Raw genomic sequence first — 13,562 nt, forward strand, 5'->3', positions numbered from 1 at the left:
GCGAACAATATCACCATGGCCGGCGCTTGAGTTCTGAGTTTGAGTGGCCAACCGAAGGTGTACATTTTCAGCTGATCTCTTTGGCAAGTAAACACGATCATTTTGTTTGTTTACAAATTGCTGGACAACGAATGTTTTCCATCGGAGAACACTTTCGGCCAAGCGAAGCAACTCTTTAGCTCTTTTGAGTCTAATTTCTTTCGGTTGCGATGTAAGTTCTTGCACTTTTTGGAATTTCAATGGCTTTAACCCGAGCTCATTTTTCAATATTTGCCGAATGGAAAATTGCGATATGTTCAGCTCACGAGCCATTTTTCGGCCACTGCGGCGCGGGTTTCGATCAAGTCGCTTCTTTACTTTTCGAAGCATTTGTGCTGATGTTGCTGTTTTTTCCCGTCCACTTCCTTTATGGTCTCGTACCATCGGTACGAGACACATAAGATTTATTCACATTTAAATACTGGAGTGCTCTAACGATAGCCACTTGTGGTTTTCCAGCCAAATATTAAGAAATCACACTATCACGCTTGAATTCCATCACGAATAATTATTTTTCCTGGAAAATTCTAGCCAAAATGCTTTTGTACACTTCTAAACAATATAATGAGCTGTAACTGGATAATTTTAACAGCTGTCGGACGAGTGGCTTAGAAATGACAGCAGTCTAAAGTTGGTTGCAGTTTTTGCTTTCCACTCTCTATATCTTCGTCCGATTTGCCTTTTATTGTGCACCAAACGTGTAATATTAGGCCAAATTGAATGGAATTAGGTACATATAACTAAATTGAGCCTAGATATAAATTTGGTATTTGGTAGATTATATATTCTTCATCCGATTTGTTAGATTTCTCCTTCACAGCCATAATATGCACTCCGTATATCAAATACATCTAAGAAATTCTTTTGCCAAATTTTATTGAGATCGGATCAGATTTGGATATAGCTCTCATATATATCTTCACAACATTTCACATTTATTGTGCCTAAAAAGCTCAATTAGGATGGATTTTAGTGAATAATACGCATTCAAAAACCATCATATCCGCTATGTTTTAATTTCATAAATTCCCCATAAAAGGGTTTATTTCTTATATTTAGCTCTACTATATATGCAAAGTGATGTAGGGTATTATAAATTCGGCCCAACCCGACTTTGGTCTTTCTTTATACATATAGTTAGAAACCCAATGGGTCCAAATACTCAATATATTTTTTTGGTATTTCAATATTCGTAACATGTGAATGAATCTGATAGCAATCGGATATGCTTTCACAAACTACGAAATAAATAGAATTTTTTTCTTTTGTAGGTCATTGTTTTGTATTATTTCCTATAAAATATTTAAAACTAAAAATGAGAAGAAAACGGACAATGCAATTAAATAAATAATATGTATAATTAGACAGTGTTTATAAATAATTTTCTTGATGTGAGAGTTTTAATTCCTAATCAATTTAATAAAAAAAAACAAAAATGCATAATTTAGATACAATTTAAGACCATAAAGACGAAATCGAAACTAGTTGAAATAAATAATAATATTATAAATTTTGTACAATTATAAAAAAGAAAATGTTGCCATTGCTTATTATTATACAATTAGGAAATTAATTAGATAAAAAAAATTAGAAATTAAAATTATAAAGTTGGTTCGATGGTTCAAATGCATAATGCTATCCAGAGAGTTTAGGAAAAAATCTTCTACCATCCTCTAATTACTGGTCACTTTAAACATAGCGAATAAATTCTATATTCTAAATACTATTTCACCCTATAATTTTTCGAATCAATAATGATAACATTTATAAAAATGGAAGTGTTGCCACATCATTCCAACATCTTTCTACATGAATTTTTGCCCTTGCACCTTCCTTCCATGCGAAAACGCCAAATTGCAAATCTATTTCCGCTTGGGTTTCTTACTCTCCATCAGACTCATAATGGTTTTGCGCAACTCTTCCGTTTCACTCAATTCCAATTCGTAATTGCGGATTTGTTCGTTTTTCTCTTGCAGCTGCGACTCCAGCACCGTAATAACACCATCTGATTTCTTTTTAGCATCCCTTTGTTCTTCCAGAGCCTTTTGTGTCTTAGCCAGCTCCTTTTCTTTCTCCTCAATGTGCCGGGTTTTATCCTTCAAATCCACTTCATAGGCGGCAATGGTCTTCTTGAGTTTATCAATGCGCAATGACTGAAAAGGGATAAAGAATAAAAATTACATTTTGGAAAAGGCATTAAAAAATTTCAAAGGTCTATATACCAAAGAAATCGAATGTTCTCTAATAAAATAGAAAATCAGTAAGGAAAAGTCAAAATTCGGGTTGGGTCGACTATATGATGCCCTACACCACTATGCATATTTAGTAAAGCTCCCACCTATCAACAGTTGGCTTTAGAGCAGTAATAGTTTGCTATAAAGTGCATGATACCACTTGGAGAAGGATTATATTAAAAAATATATATATCGCAGCTGAGTTCACTCCATTTGGGCTGATATTAGTCATTATTTGCACAAATCCAAATCTAAGCCTTTCTCGATTAAATTTGGCAAAGGTATTTCCGAGCTCTATAAGATTACCTGATATCCAAATATCATTGCTGTCGAACGCATATTACGAATTTGGGGGACTTAAACACTAAACCGGATGAAACATATATATGGGAGCTATAGCGTTATAAAAAAAAGTTTTTCTCCAAATTTGATGTACTTGCTTCCAGACTGAATTCGATCGGATATGCCAAAATTCAGGTCATTTGGACTAATATAGGCTATTTGGTGCAAAATTAACCCGAAATCGGTTGAAGATATATATTGAGCTATATCCAAATCTGAACCGATAAAATTTGATACACTAATTTCCGAGTTGTATCTGATATCTGGCACCAATGATCATTTTTGTGGAGTGCATATTACGCATGTGAGGGACTTAAAACCCCAAATCGGATGAAACATACACATATATGGGAGCTATAGCTTTATCTGAACAGATTTTTTTGATGTACTAGCTTCTAGACTGTTATTCGGTGGGATGTACCAAAATTCAGTTCATTAGGACTTATGTTGACCATTTGGTGCACAATTAACCCGAAATCGGTTAAAAATATATGGGAGCTATATCTAAATCTGTTCCGATTATCACCAATTTTAATAGGGATCGTCCTCGTGACAAACAAATATTGTTTGGAAATCGGATAATAAATGCGACCTGCATTTTGTTCACAAGAATACATTGACAGACGGACTGACATGCATAAATCGACTCAGAAAGTAGTTCTATGAAGATCCTCAAAAGTAACTATGGATCTATCTCGCTTTCATCTCCATGTTATAAACACATGCACAAAGACATAATACCCTTAGCATTATGTAGTGTAGGGTGCAACAAGTAAAAAAGAAGTAACTTCGACCGGGCCGATCTTTGAAAACCCTCCACAATTTGGAACAATTTTGGCAATTTTCAAAAAAATAAAATCCGTTAAAAATGCTGTTAAAATCTTAAAAATACCGAATGTAGCCGTTATATTAGGGTCTATGCGACGATGTGGACCTGGATAGGCAACTTTTGTCATAAACCATTACAATATTTAAATGCGAAACTTGACTAAAAAATTCGGTGAATAATGTAGCTAAAATGATCAAAATTCCGAATACAGGGAGGTATCGTTATATTGGGGCTATAGGCCTGCATACACAATTTTCTGTCATAGGCTGTAGTTACCATTACGAACTTCAAACATCATTTGAAACAATTCCGGTGAATAGTGTCGCTAAAATCATCAAAATACCGAATATGGGGAGGTACCGTTATATAGGGGATATATAATTATCTCTCATAGGCTGTAGTATTCATTACGAACTTCAAACACCAAATTTTAAATAATTCCGGTGAATAATGTCGCTAAAATTATCAAAATACCGAATACGGACTGACGGATAGACGGACGGACATCGCCAAATCGACATAGAATTTAAAGCTGATCAAGAAAATATATACTTTGTGGGGTCTAAAATGTATATTTCGAGGTGTTTCGAACAAACACCTCCACCATACTATGGTGGAGGAATCAAGTTTTGGGAATTTCATAAAATGAACGAGTGGCAAATATCTCATTGCCATGACCAATATCAATTGGCTGTTCTTCTGTACATAGATATGTTAACTGGGATCACACTCCATGAGCAAATCTCATTTCTTAACCACGGAGACATAATTAGCATTAGCTCGGAGATTTTATCAACTCCCCACACCGGTGGGTCCTTATTGACAAAACGAAAACACAAACATTCCGCCTTTGAATAAACTTGCATATGTTGCTTCTCCCAGGTGATGTTGTTTCTTGAAGAAACTTTGTCCCAACAAATCGGATACTATCACGACAGAATACCGTCAGGAGGGGCCTTCGCTTTTCTTCGCTGTCACTGATAGCTTATCGGTATTCATTTGTCCTAATCGAAAACTATGGCATTCAACTTGAAATTGTTTCTAAACTATGTAAATTCAGTCGTCCCATAGTTTCCATGACAACCACTCGACCATGTGCAAAAACCATGGGTCATTGTGCCGGCTGACCATATTGGCAATTGTCATGGCAACATTTAATCAAAAGGTGTGAAATTATGAAGTGAATACCACACTTCCATATTGACCAAGGATAAGATCTAGGATATAAAGGATATTACAATTTTAAAGAAAAAAAATGCAAAAAATATTGCCTCTTCTCCTAGTGTCCACAGCGATATTCCAATTTTCCACGATATGGTGTCAAGAAGAGGTACCCTCATTTCGTATTGTGGCACCCCAGACACTGTGCAAACACGACACGGACGACAATGAACCATCCACCGGCAAACAGCAAGCCGATGGTATCACTGTGGCCTTTCAACCCAAAGATGGCATTAAATTGTCGTACAAATTTAAAATATTCTTTAAAATTTTGGGACCCGATCCCTTGACACAGCGTGAAACACTGTTGGTTTGGAAGGCCGTAAGGGCCTTGGAACAGCAATTAAATACCAAGGAACGTTTACAAATTTCCAAAGATAATATGGCAATGATTAGTAAACGGCAAGTGGTACCGGGTGTCAGTTACATTTTCCATGTGGTGGGTATAACCGATGCCGGAGAGACAACACGAGAACAGGTATTCACATTGGACTATGCAGATGGAGTGCTGCAAAACAGCAATGTACCCGAAGGTATAAATTTGCTTTTGATTGGTTCCGAGGAAATTGTGGCCAATATGCAATATAATGTGGTGGCCCGAGTGGGTTTCTGTAAACCAAAATATGACTACTATGTGCAATGGCATTTGGAAGAGTTGGAGGGGAAATATCGCAACGAATTAGAACGTGTCATCTCAAGTGTTTTGATAATACCGGCAAATGTTTTAATGTCGGAGCGTAAAACTTCGGTGGAGGCCCAAGTTCGGGAGTGGCAAAGTAAACGTCTTCTCGCCAAGGAGGTCATTATGGTGGAGGTTTTGAATAAAGGTTTCCAGGCCATGATTGTGCCAACGGCAGCACGTATTGGTCAGGGTACAAGTTTGACCTTTCGTGTATTCTTAAGGAATTTCGATATGATAATGGAGGCCAACATCAAATGGCTACTGAGAGATGCCAATACCAAAATGATTCTGATGAGTCGTGAGGATAAGGAAAACGAGTTTCGTGTTAAATTCGAAAAGGCTGGCCTTTATCAGGTATTGGCCAATGTCAGTATTAATGATATTTCCTCAAAGGTCAAGGCAGAAATTGAGGTCGTGTCTTCGTTGTTTGTTAGCTATGATTTCCAGCAAATTCCCAATTTAAATCCATCCTCAACGGAAGAATTCCGATTTTCTGTTATGGCCATGAATTTGGTGGCCAACTGTGAGGCCAGTTGGCTGAGTGCCCAGGAGGATGGTTTCCAGTATATTGCCCCAGGGGTTTTGGACAAAGAGCACTATGGCTATAGTAAAGTGTCAAATTTGGAAAAATATTATTTGGAGGAAATCATTGATTTCAGCAATTCCACGGTAAATCGGGAGATAACTTTGCAAATACCGGCCGCAGGCAAAGAAATGAAAAATGAGTTAACATGGCCCGGCTTTGAGGGAGATGCCATGTATAAGTTTCGTTTAGATGTCACATGTCCAAAGCCTTTTCAAGAGAATCGTTTGCAAATGGAAGCGGGCGAGGAGGATCATCAAGAGGAACCTTGGAAGAGAATGATTACCAGCTATTTTACCATAGATCTGCATACAAACTCCCCACCCCAGGCCTTGAGAGTTTTCATGGAACCCTTGCAGGGTATTGCCTTGAAGACAATTTTCAATTTCAATTCCCAGGAAGCAAAGGATTTACTTTTGGATTCACCGGTACGTTATGAACTGAAAATAAAGTGGCAAGAGTTTATTTTATCAATTGGACAATATTTTCAATATAAAAGTTGGCAGACCATATTACCCTTTGGTGGTGGTGAGAGCAATTCTCCATTGGAAATAATGGTGGAGATATGCGATATACGTCAGGCATGTAGTCAAATTCGTAATGACACCCAATTGCAGGTCCACTATGAGGAACTAAGTGATGTGGAATATGAGGAATATTTGAAAAATGTTAATGCCCTGTTTATGCGAACGGATTACCAGGAAGGTCTGAATCTTATTACCATGGCATTGCTTACATTTCGCAATGGCCACTCTCAATATAGGGAAAGATTTGAGAAATATACCAAAGTTTTGATTAGCAAAGAGCTGGATAAACTCTTGGAACAACCCGAACATCAGGTGTACATAAATCCCGACATCACACATTTGTTTGTGGAAAAATCAAAACAATTGCTAGATTTTACCCAACAAATGGATAAGGCCACTTTGGAGAAGTTAATTGAAATTTTGGATAATATCATTGACAGCCCATCGGCGGTGGGGGTGGAAGACAAACGTTTCAAAAGACTTGTTGCCATGAAACGCTCGAGACGCATTGTCAATCAGAATCAGGATTTATATCAACATACCCAATTGCTGCTGCTTGAAGATTTACTCAAGGCCGAGGAGTATAAGCCTGAGGCAATGAATAAATTCATGGAGAAACTATCGAAATTATCGCAAAAACTTTGCTTGAAGAAAAATCTAAATATGGAAACTTTGAAGAGCAATATGGTCTCGGTGACTCTGAAACAAATCAAGGGAGGCGATATGCAGCAGACCACCCATATTAGCGAAGATATTTTCGATAAAATCACTTTGCATTTTAAACTTTTGCAGAATAATGCCAAATACTGTTTGGTCATAAAGACATATAATTTTCCAGGAGATTTTCCAAATGACGATGATGACGAGGAGCCATCCTCCTCCTCTTCATCTTTGTTGCAATATAATATTTATGAAATCATGGATGATGGCAGCCACTTGAAAGAGTTCCAGCTACAATCCAACGAGGAGTTGAACAGTAATCAAGGCAATAATATACAACTCGATATCTATCCCCTGGAACAAAGGGTAAATAAATGTTTTATGAAATCCACATATAATTCACAATGGTCCATGGATACCTGTAAATCCCTGGATTTGGGAAATTTCCTACGTTGCTCCTGTTCTCAGACAGGTTTTGTGAAGACCGTTTTTATTTCTTCGGCAACCACGACCACCTGGAGACCACCCATTCGGAATAGGGACACCACAACACCGCAATTTTCTCTATCGTCACCCCTGCCAACATTTATTTCCCTAACCACACGTCAACCATCGATTATTACCACAACTTTGGAAACCACACAAATTCCGTTTACCAGTACTCTGAGATCTTTTTATCCCACACCTAATGGTATTTCAACAATTCCCACATTCCAACCAACGCCTCCAGTAGTAGAAAGGAATACAGTAAGCGATCCACAGCCTACCGCACATATGGAAATTGTGCAACGGGCTGGCTCACCTTTTTACTATATAATCCCATTGATATTAATTCTATTATTTTTGATTGTGACATTGCTCGCTTTTCTATATCGTCGGCGGATGCAACAAACTGCCGGTTTGGTCAAAAATATACCCCCCTCAACGGTGTTGGAGAGTCGTAAACCTGCAAGCGGTATCAAATATGCAAATATTCAAGATGTTGATATGTTAAGTGGTAATTTTTAAAATAGATTTAATTTGCTTTTATTTATGCTAAGCTTTAAGATGTTGCTATTTATTCCATTCTGAAAAAAATATAATAAACTCTCTCCTTCTTCAATAATTTAATTTTAAAGTTTAAATTGAAATGGCGATAGGCCCGGCTTTGCCAATGTCATTCACAGTGAGGAATCCTTACTCCACGTCTTCGTATAGAATTTTTAACGGATTTTATTATTATTAATATTGTTATAATTTTTATTTATTATTATTTTTTTTTTTTTTTTGAAAATTACCAAGTTTTTTAACGGATTTTATTATTATTAATATTGTTATAATTCTTATTTATTTATTTTTTTTTTTTAATTACCAAGTTTTTCCAAATTTTGGAAGGTATTCTAAGTTCGGCCCGGACGAACTTAAAGCTTTCTTATTTTTTTATTTATTTATTTTATTTATTTTGTATTTATTTTTTTTTTTAATCTTGCTGAAATTGTTAGATTTCTATTGCTAAGCTCAAACTGTATTGAGAACAAAGTATCTAATTAGGAACACAATTTTATAAAAAAAAGTCGGTTTGGCCGACAGATGTATACCCTCAGTTAACATTCGATTATTTAAATTTGTATTGACTTCTGTTATGATTATTTAAATTTTGGATATAATATTGCGACGTGCCAGCCTTGGACTACTTTGGTTACTTCCTACACTTTGAGATGTGATAATTTTTAGAAAAGGTTAAAAATTTGAACCTTTTGTGGGGGAGTGGACCGCTATATTCCATTTTCACACCAAACTTTGGGTTAGTAAAAAAATTCGGATGTGTGAAATTTGAAGACAATCGAACTTGTACATCACACATTTTGTAAGAGTTGTAATTATATTAAATGTTGACTCTTTGTGGAGGTGGTACTTGATGGAGTGGACCGATATTGTCAATTTTCGCACCTAACCTAACACTGACGCAAATATTAAGATTTGCAACGTTGGAGCAAAATCAGATTATGGCTTTTCTTTCTGTGCAGAATAATTTTTTTTTTTTTTGAAAATTTCGAACTTTTGTGGGAGAGATACCAGAAGGAGTGGACCAATACATTCCGTCTTCACACCAGACCTTAGGTTAATAAAAATATTCGGATGTGTGAAATTTGAAGACAATCGGACTCTTACATCACATTTTATAAGAGTTGTAATTATTTAAAATTTTGACCCTTTGTGGTGGAGTTACTTGATGTGGACCTTTTGTGGGGGAGGTACCAAAAGTAGTGAATCGATATATTCCACCTTAACAGTAGACCTTGGGTTAATAAAAATATTGGGACGTGTGAAATTTGAAAACAATCGGAATCTTACATCATATTTTATAAGGGTTTTAATTACCCAACATTTTGAACTTTGTGGGGTAATATTTAATGGACTGGACCAATATTGTCAATTTTCGCAGCTGACCTAGCAATGACGTAAATATTAGGATTTGCAAAGTTGGAGCAAAATCCTGTCCTTTCTCTTTTCGTGCAATAAATTCTTTTCTTTGAAAATGTTGACATTTTGTGGGGGAGGAGTGGACCGATATTGCCCATCTCCGAACTTGATCTAAGTTTGGCAATAATATTACGATGTACCAATTTTGAATTAAATCGGATACTCCCTTCATACTCATCGCTAGATCAAAAGAGACCTAGGGTCTAAAAATGTTATTTTGACGGCGCGTTTAGAACGTATCAAATTGTATATACCCTCTGTAGCCATATGGCTGAGGGTATAAAAAAGTACCATGTAAAACTTACACTTTCTTTGGAGGCCGTATGTAACTTATCCAACTCTTCTGTCTTGGCTTGCAACTGTTCCTTGAGATCATTGTGTTCCTTTTGCAAAACTGTAATTGAAAAATATAACATTTATATGCAAATAATAAAAATAATTAATATTACCAATCATTTCTGAAACTTTGACGGCCAAACGTTTTTCACTAATTTGCAGGGCTTCCGATTGTTCCGACAATTTCTTCATTAGTTCGGTCATGTTACGTTTTAAATTATCCTTTTGATGTTTCAAATCTTTACATTGAGTTTGAAGAGACTCTTGATTGATGTGTAATTCAAAATTCATTGTGTGATATTTCTCCAGCTCGGCATTTTGAAAGTTGATGCGCTGCGACAAGTGGGTTATCTGCAAATGGCAAGTACAAAAATATTAATTCATCATTTTTTTATTGTTTATCTATTTATTTAAAATCGGGAAGAGAATGTTTTTATCATTACCTCATTGCTGGCATCTTCCAAACGTTTTTGCATGCTGGCCTCGGCCGCCTGTAAATTCTTTATTTTATAATTAAATAATTCCATTATCTGTGATGTGGCCACATTATTTAATTGATTATTTCTTTCGGCATTTGAGATAAGTTCAATTAAGGCATTTAAACGTTCCTCCAGTTCCTTGCTGGCAAATGTTTTGTGACTTTTCAGAATTGCATTCAAATTACGCCATTGATCACCGTTTGGCACGGGGGATGACAAATGGATTTGATTGGAGGATGAATTCAATTTGGAAATGTGCTAAAAGAAAAAAAACCCTTTAGAAACCTAATATATTTTTATATTTTACCATTTACCTTGGCCACCTCATACTGGGGAAAATGTTCAAATTGTGATATTTGAAAGACGGCCGAACACACTCGCTCCCCACCGCTCACCATGGCTCTGGCCAGGGCATGTTGTATCTGTGGTAATTGCAATAGATTGCAACACTTCTCAAAATATGCCTTCTTGGCAATATCGGTAAAATTGATTAATAAAAGTAAACAAAATATGGATTTTTCTATCTCCTCCATGGACAAACAATTGTCGGGCATTTCTGGCTTCACCGCCAGTAGTGGGGCAAATATTTTATCAAAATAGGATTCTGTAATTTTGGAGAGTATTAGCTTTTCCGTTTTCGTTTGGTGCAGCAATGAGACCAATAATTGTAAAACTGCAGCGGTGTGTAAAGGGGATGTTTCCGGTTTTTCTGACGTTGTTATTAACTGTATTATTATAGAAGGATCACGTGAAATGCGAGGAGCAATGGATTCCTTTTTGGCTGAAAGAGTATTAAATATAGATTATTTTAAATTTGTTTTTAAATGAAATGTATACAACTTACCCAATCTCACCAAACTATCCAGTAGATTAATGGCCTGAACACCACAAATTTCGGATTGCAACCAATTCGATAAAAGTTCAAATATTCTTGGTATATTTGAATCTAAACTAATTGCAGCATTTTCTTTACCCTCCTCATCTATTTGACCCGACAGATCCATAATGTGCTCCATCAACTCGAACAACAAGCCCATACATATTTGTTGATGTTTTCGAGAATCATCGTTTGAATCGTCCATTGCTCGTCGAGCTTCTAGGCGCTGAAAGAAAATCATTTCAAAGGACGGTAGTAAAATGTACGATTGTAATAAAAGATAATAAGCCGGGAACACATCCTCCATATGCAATTTTCGTATTTGAGTAAGAAAAGAAAACGGCTGAAAGTTTGACATCGTTCTTCCCGTTTCCATTCAAAAAAAAATTGATACTTACATCCAATAATTTTTCAATATCCTCAAAATAGAATTGATAACTCATCATGGCCTGATGCAGACCACTATGTGCCTTGGAATCTTTTAGAAATTCCACAATATGCCTCAAATGCGGAACATTCCAGTGTTTAATGCACTCATCGACGGTTGCAAAACACGAGCGTATAAACAAATGCAATTCCTTCTGGTCCGGTGAATGGATATCCTCCGATAGAATAATTAGCATTTTATTCGCCAACACACCATAGTTCTGTATGCGTCGACTAAAGGTCGAGATATTTACGGAACGTAAAAATAAAAAGAGAACAACAAAGTTCTTGTAGCATAAATTGATGAGCACCGACAAAGCCAGCTGGGCGTGCGTTTCTTCACCCTCCTCTGTGGCCTGATATACAATGTGTACCAATTGTTCCAGCAATACCACAATATATGGCTCCTCCCACGTTATTTGTATGCCAAACGTAAGCTCCTGCAAAAGGGTCAACACCTTTTGCTGTTTATCCCCACCGGTTGTACGTTTCAGCAGAAATGTAAGCAATGGTATAAAACGATATTCATCCACAATGGATTTGCGGGCATCCAGATTTTTCGAACAATGCTGCAGCAACGATACGCATGCCCACAAAGCATCCGAATCGGAGGATAAACTTCCCATAACAGCATGCAAATCAATATAGAATTTGGATACTTCCAAATTGCCCGGAGCAAAATGTTGCGATTGTATGGTCGTGCTGAGCAGGGAGGCACTGCGATTCAATAGTATCAGGGAATCCTCCGATTTGTTGTTGCGATACAAAGCGGCTTGTGTGCTAAAATCTCGTACATAACTAATTGCATTGGCGGCATCACTGCTATGGCTGCTGATTGTGTTGTTCTTGCGGGAGCTCATTTTCACCAAAAGGTATTATTTTTTATATGTTATTTGTCTTTAAATAAAAAATAAGTTTAAACTTGAAGAGAGCGGCACAATTAGGTTGTTGTTGTTTGAAATTTCACAAAAAAAATCAACTGTTTGGAGTTGTCAAATGGTAAGATGTGTTTAGTCGGCACTTGGCAGCGACATCTATATGTTAAAATAATTTAACATGATTAGTGGAAATACGTAATAAAACGTAACGTTGTGTACGTTTGCGCTTTTTGCACACAAAATAAGGGTATCTTACGATCGAACATAAAGAAAGATTTATACAATAGTAGTTGTTTTTGTTAAACGATTCAAATTAAGCAGCAGCTTATTAAAAATTTAACTTATAATAAAAATTTTTAAACTAATGGAGAACTAATTATATTAACTTATATCAACAAGTTACATTTGTAACAATGTATCCAATTCGTATTTTTTCTTTCCAAAAAAAAAAATGCAAACAATTAACCATAATCAAAAAACATGCGAAATCGTTAGTGATAAAAGGATTTTTTTAGCATACACATGTTCTTGTGTTATGCAGGGTGATATAAAAAACTGCAACAGAATCGAACGCCATACTTTTTACATTTTGTTTTAAAAATTGTACTGAATAAAAGCAAAAAATGTCGGAAATAGCATCAAATTTCAGAATAAGTTTAGATTTATTCGATTTGGTCACCTTTGGTACGAATTATGGCCTTTGAACGGCCAATGAAACCGTCACACGCTGCCCGAATGTTGCTGCGGTATTTTGGCCCATTTCCGGCGAAGCGCTTGCTTAAGGTGATAGACACTTTAACATTTTTAGTGTCAACCTTGCTTTCCAAAATACTCCAGACACAATTGTCCAACGGACTGGTATCCGGAGATTTTGATGGTCATTGTGCGTTGGAAATAATTAATACGAGCGAAGAGCGATCATCGGTTGTTATGGCGGCCCACACCATCACCATGGCCGGCGCTTGAGTTCTGATGGCCGCCCAAAA

The 13,562-nt window shown here is 36.4% G+C and overlaps 2 protein-coding genes across 2 annotated transcripts; one reads left to right on the top strand and one right to left on the bottom strand.

Moving 5' to 3' along the window:
• Positions 1-1,294: 1,294 nt before the first annotated feature.
• On the bottom strand, positions 1,295-12,660 carry LOC101892379 (uncharacterized). Its single transcript, XM_005179139.4, has 7 exons — positions 11,671-12,660; positions 11,240-11,498; positions 10,710-11,176; positions 10,360-10,653; positions 10,030-10,267; positions 9,886-9,974; positions 1,295-2,192 (listed from the first exon to the last, which is right to left on the bottom strand). Exons 1-7 carry the CDS (start codon positions 12,556-12,558, stop codon positions 1,902-1,904), a joined length of 2,526 nt encoding a protein of 841 aa, XP_005179196.1. The 5' UTR covers positions 12,559-12,660; the 3' UTR covers positions 1,295-1,901.
• LOC131803395 (uncharacterized) lies at positions 4,514-8,206 on the top strand. The gene has a single exon (XM_059124662.1). The coding sequence runs from the start codon at positions 4,700-4,702 to the stop codon at positions 8,123-8,125; it is 3,426 nt and encodes a 1,141-aa protein (XP_058980645.1). The 5' UTR covers positions 4,514-4,699; the 3' UTR covers positions 8,126-8,206.
• Positions 12,661-13,562: the final 902 nt, after the last annotated feature.

The sequence above is a fragment of the Musca domestica genome, unplaced genomic scaffold (genome assembly GCF_030504385.1).
Source record: "Musca domestica strain aabys unplaced genomic scaffold, Musca_domestica.polishedcontigs.V.1.1 3, whole genome shotgun sequence".
Taxonomy (NCBI): Eukaryota; Metazoa; Arthropoda; class Insecta; order Diptera; family Muscidae; genus Musca; species Musca domestica.

Coding starts and splice junctions, on each gene's coding strand:
- LOC131803395 (XM_059124662.1), top strand. CDS start 4,700: ATGCAAAAAATATTGCCTCTTCTCCTAGTGTCCACAGCGATATTCCAA.
- LOC101892379 (XM_005179139.4), bottom strand. CDS start 12,558: ATGAGCTCCCGCAAGAACAACACAATCAGCAGCCATAGCAGTGATGCC. Junction 11,499..11,670: donor ATATTGAAAAATTATTGGAT/GTAAGTATCAAT, acceptor ATTTTCTTTCAG/CGCCTAGAAGCTCGACGAGC. Junction 10,268..10,359: donor TGGAAGATGCCAGCAATGAG/GTAATGATAAAA, acceptor TGCCATTTGCAG/ATAACCCACTTGTCGCAGCG.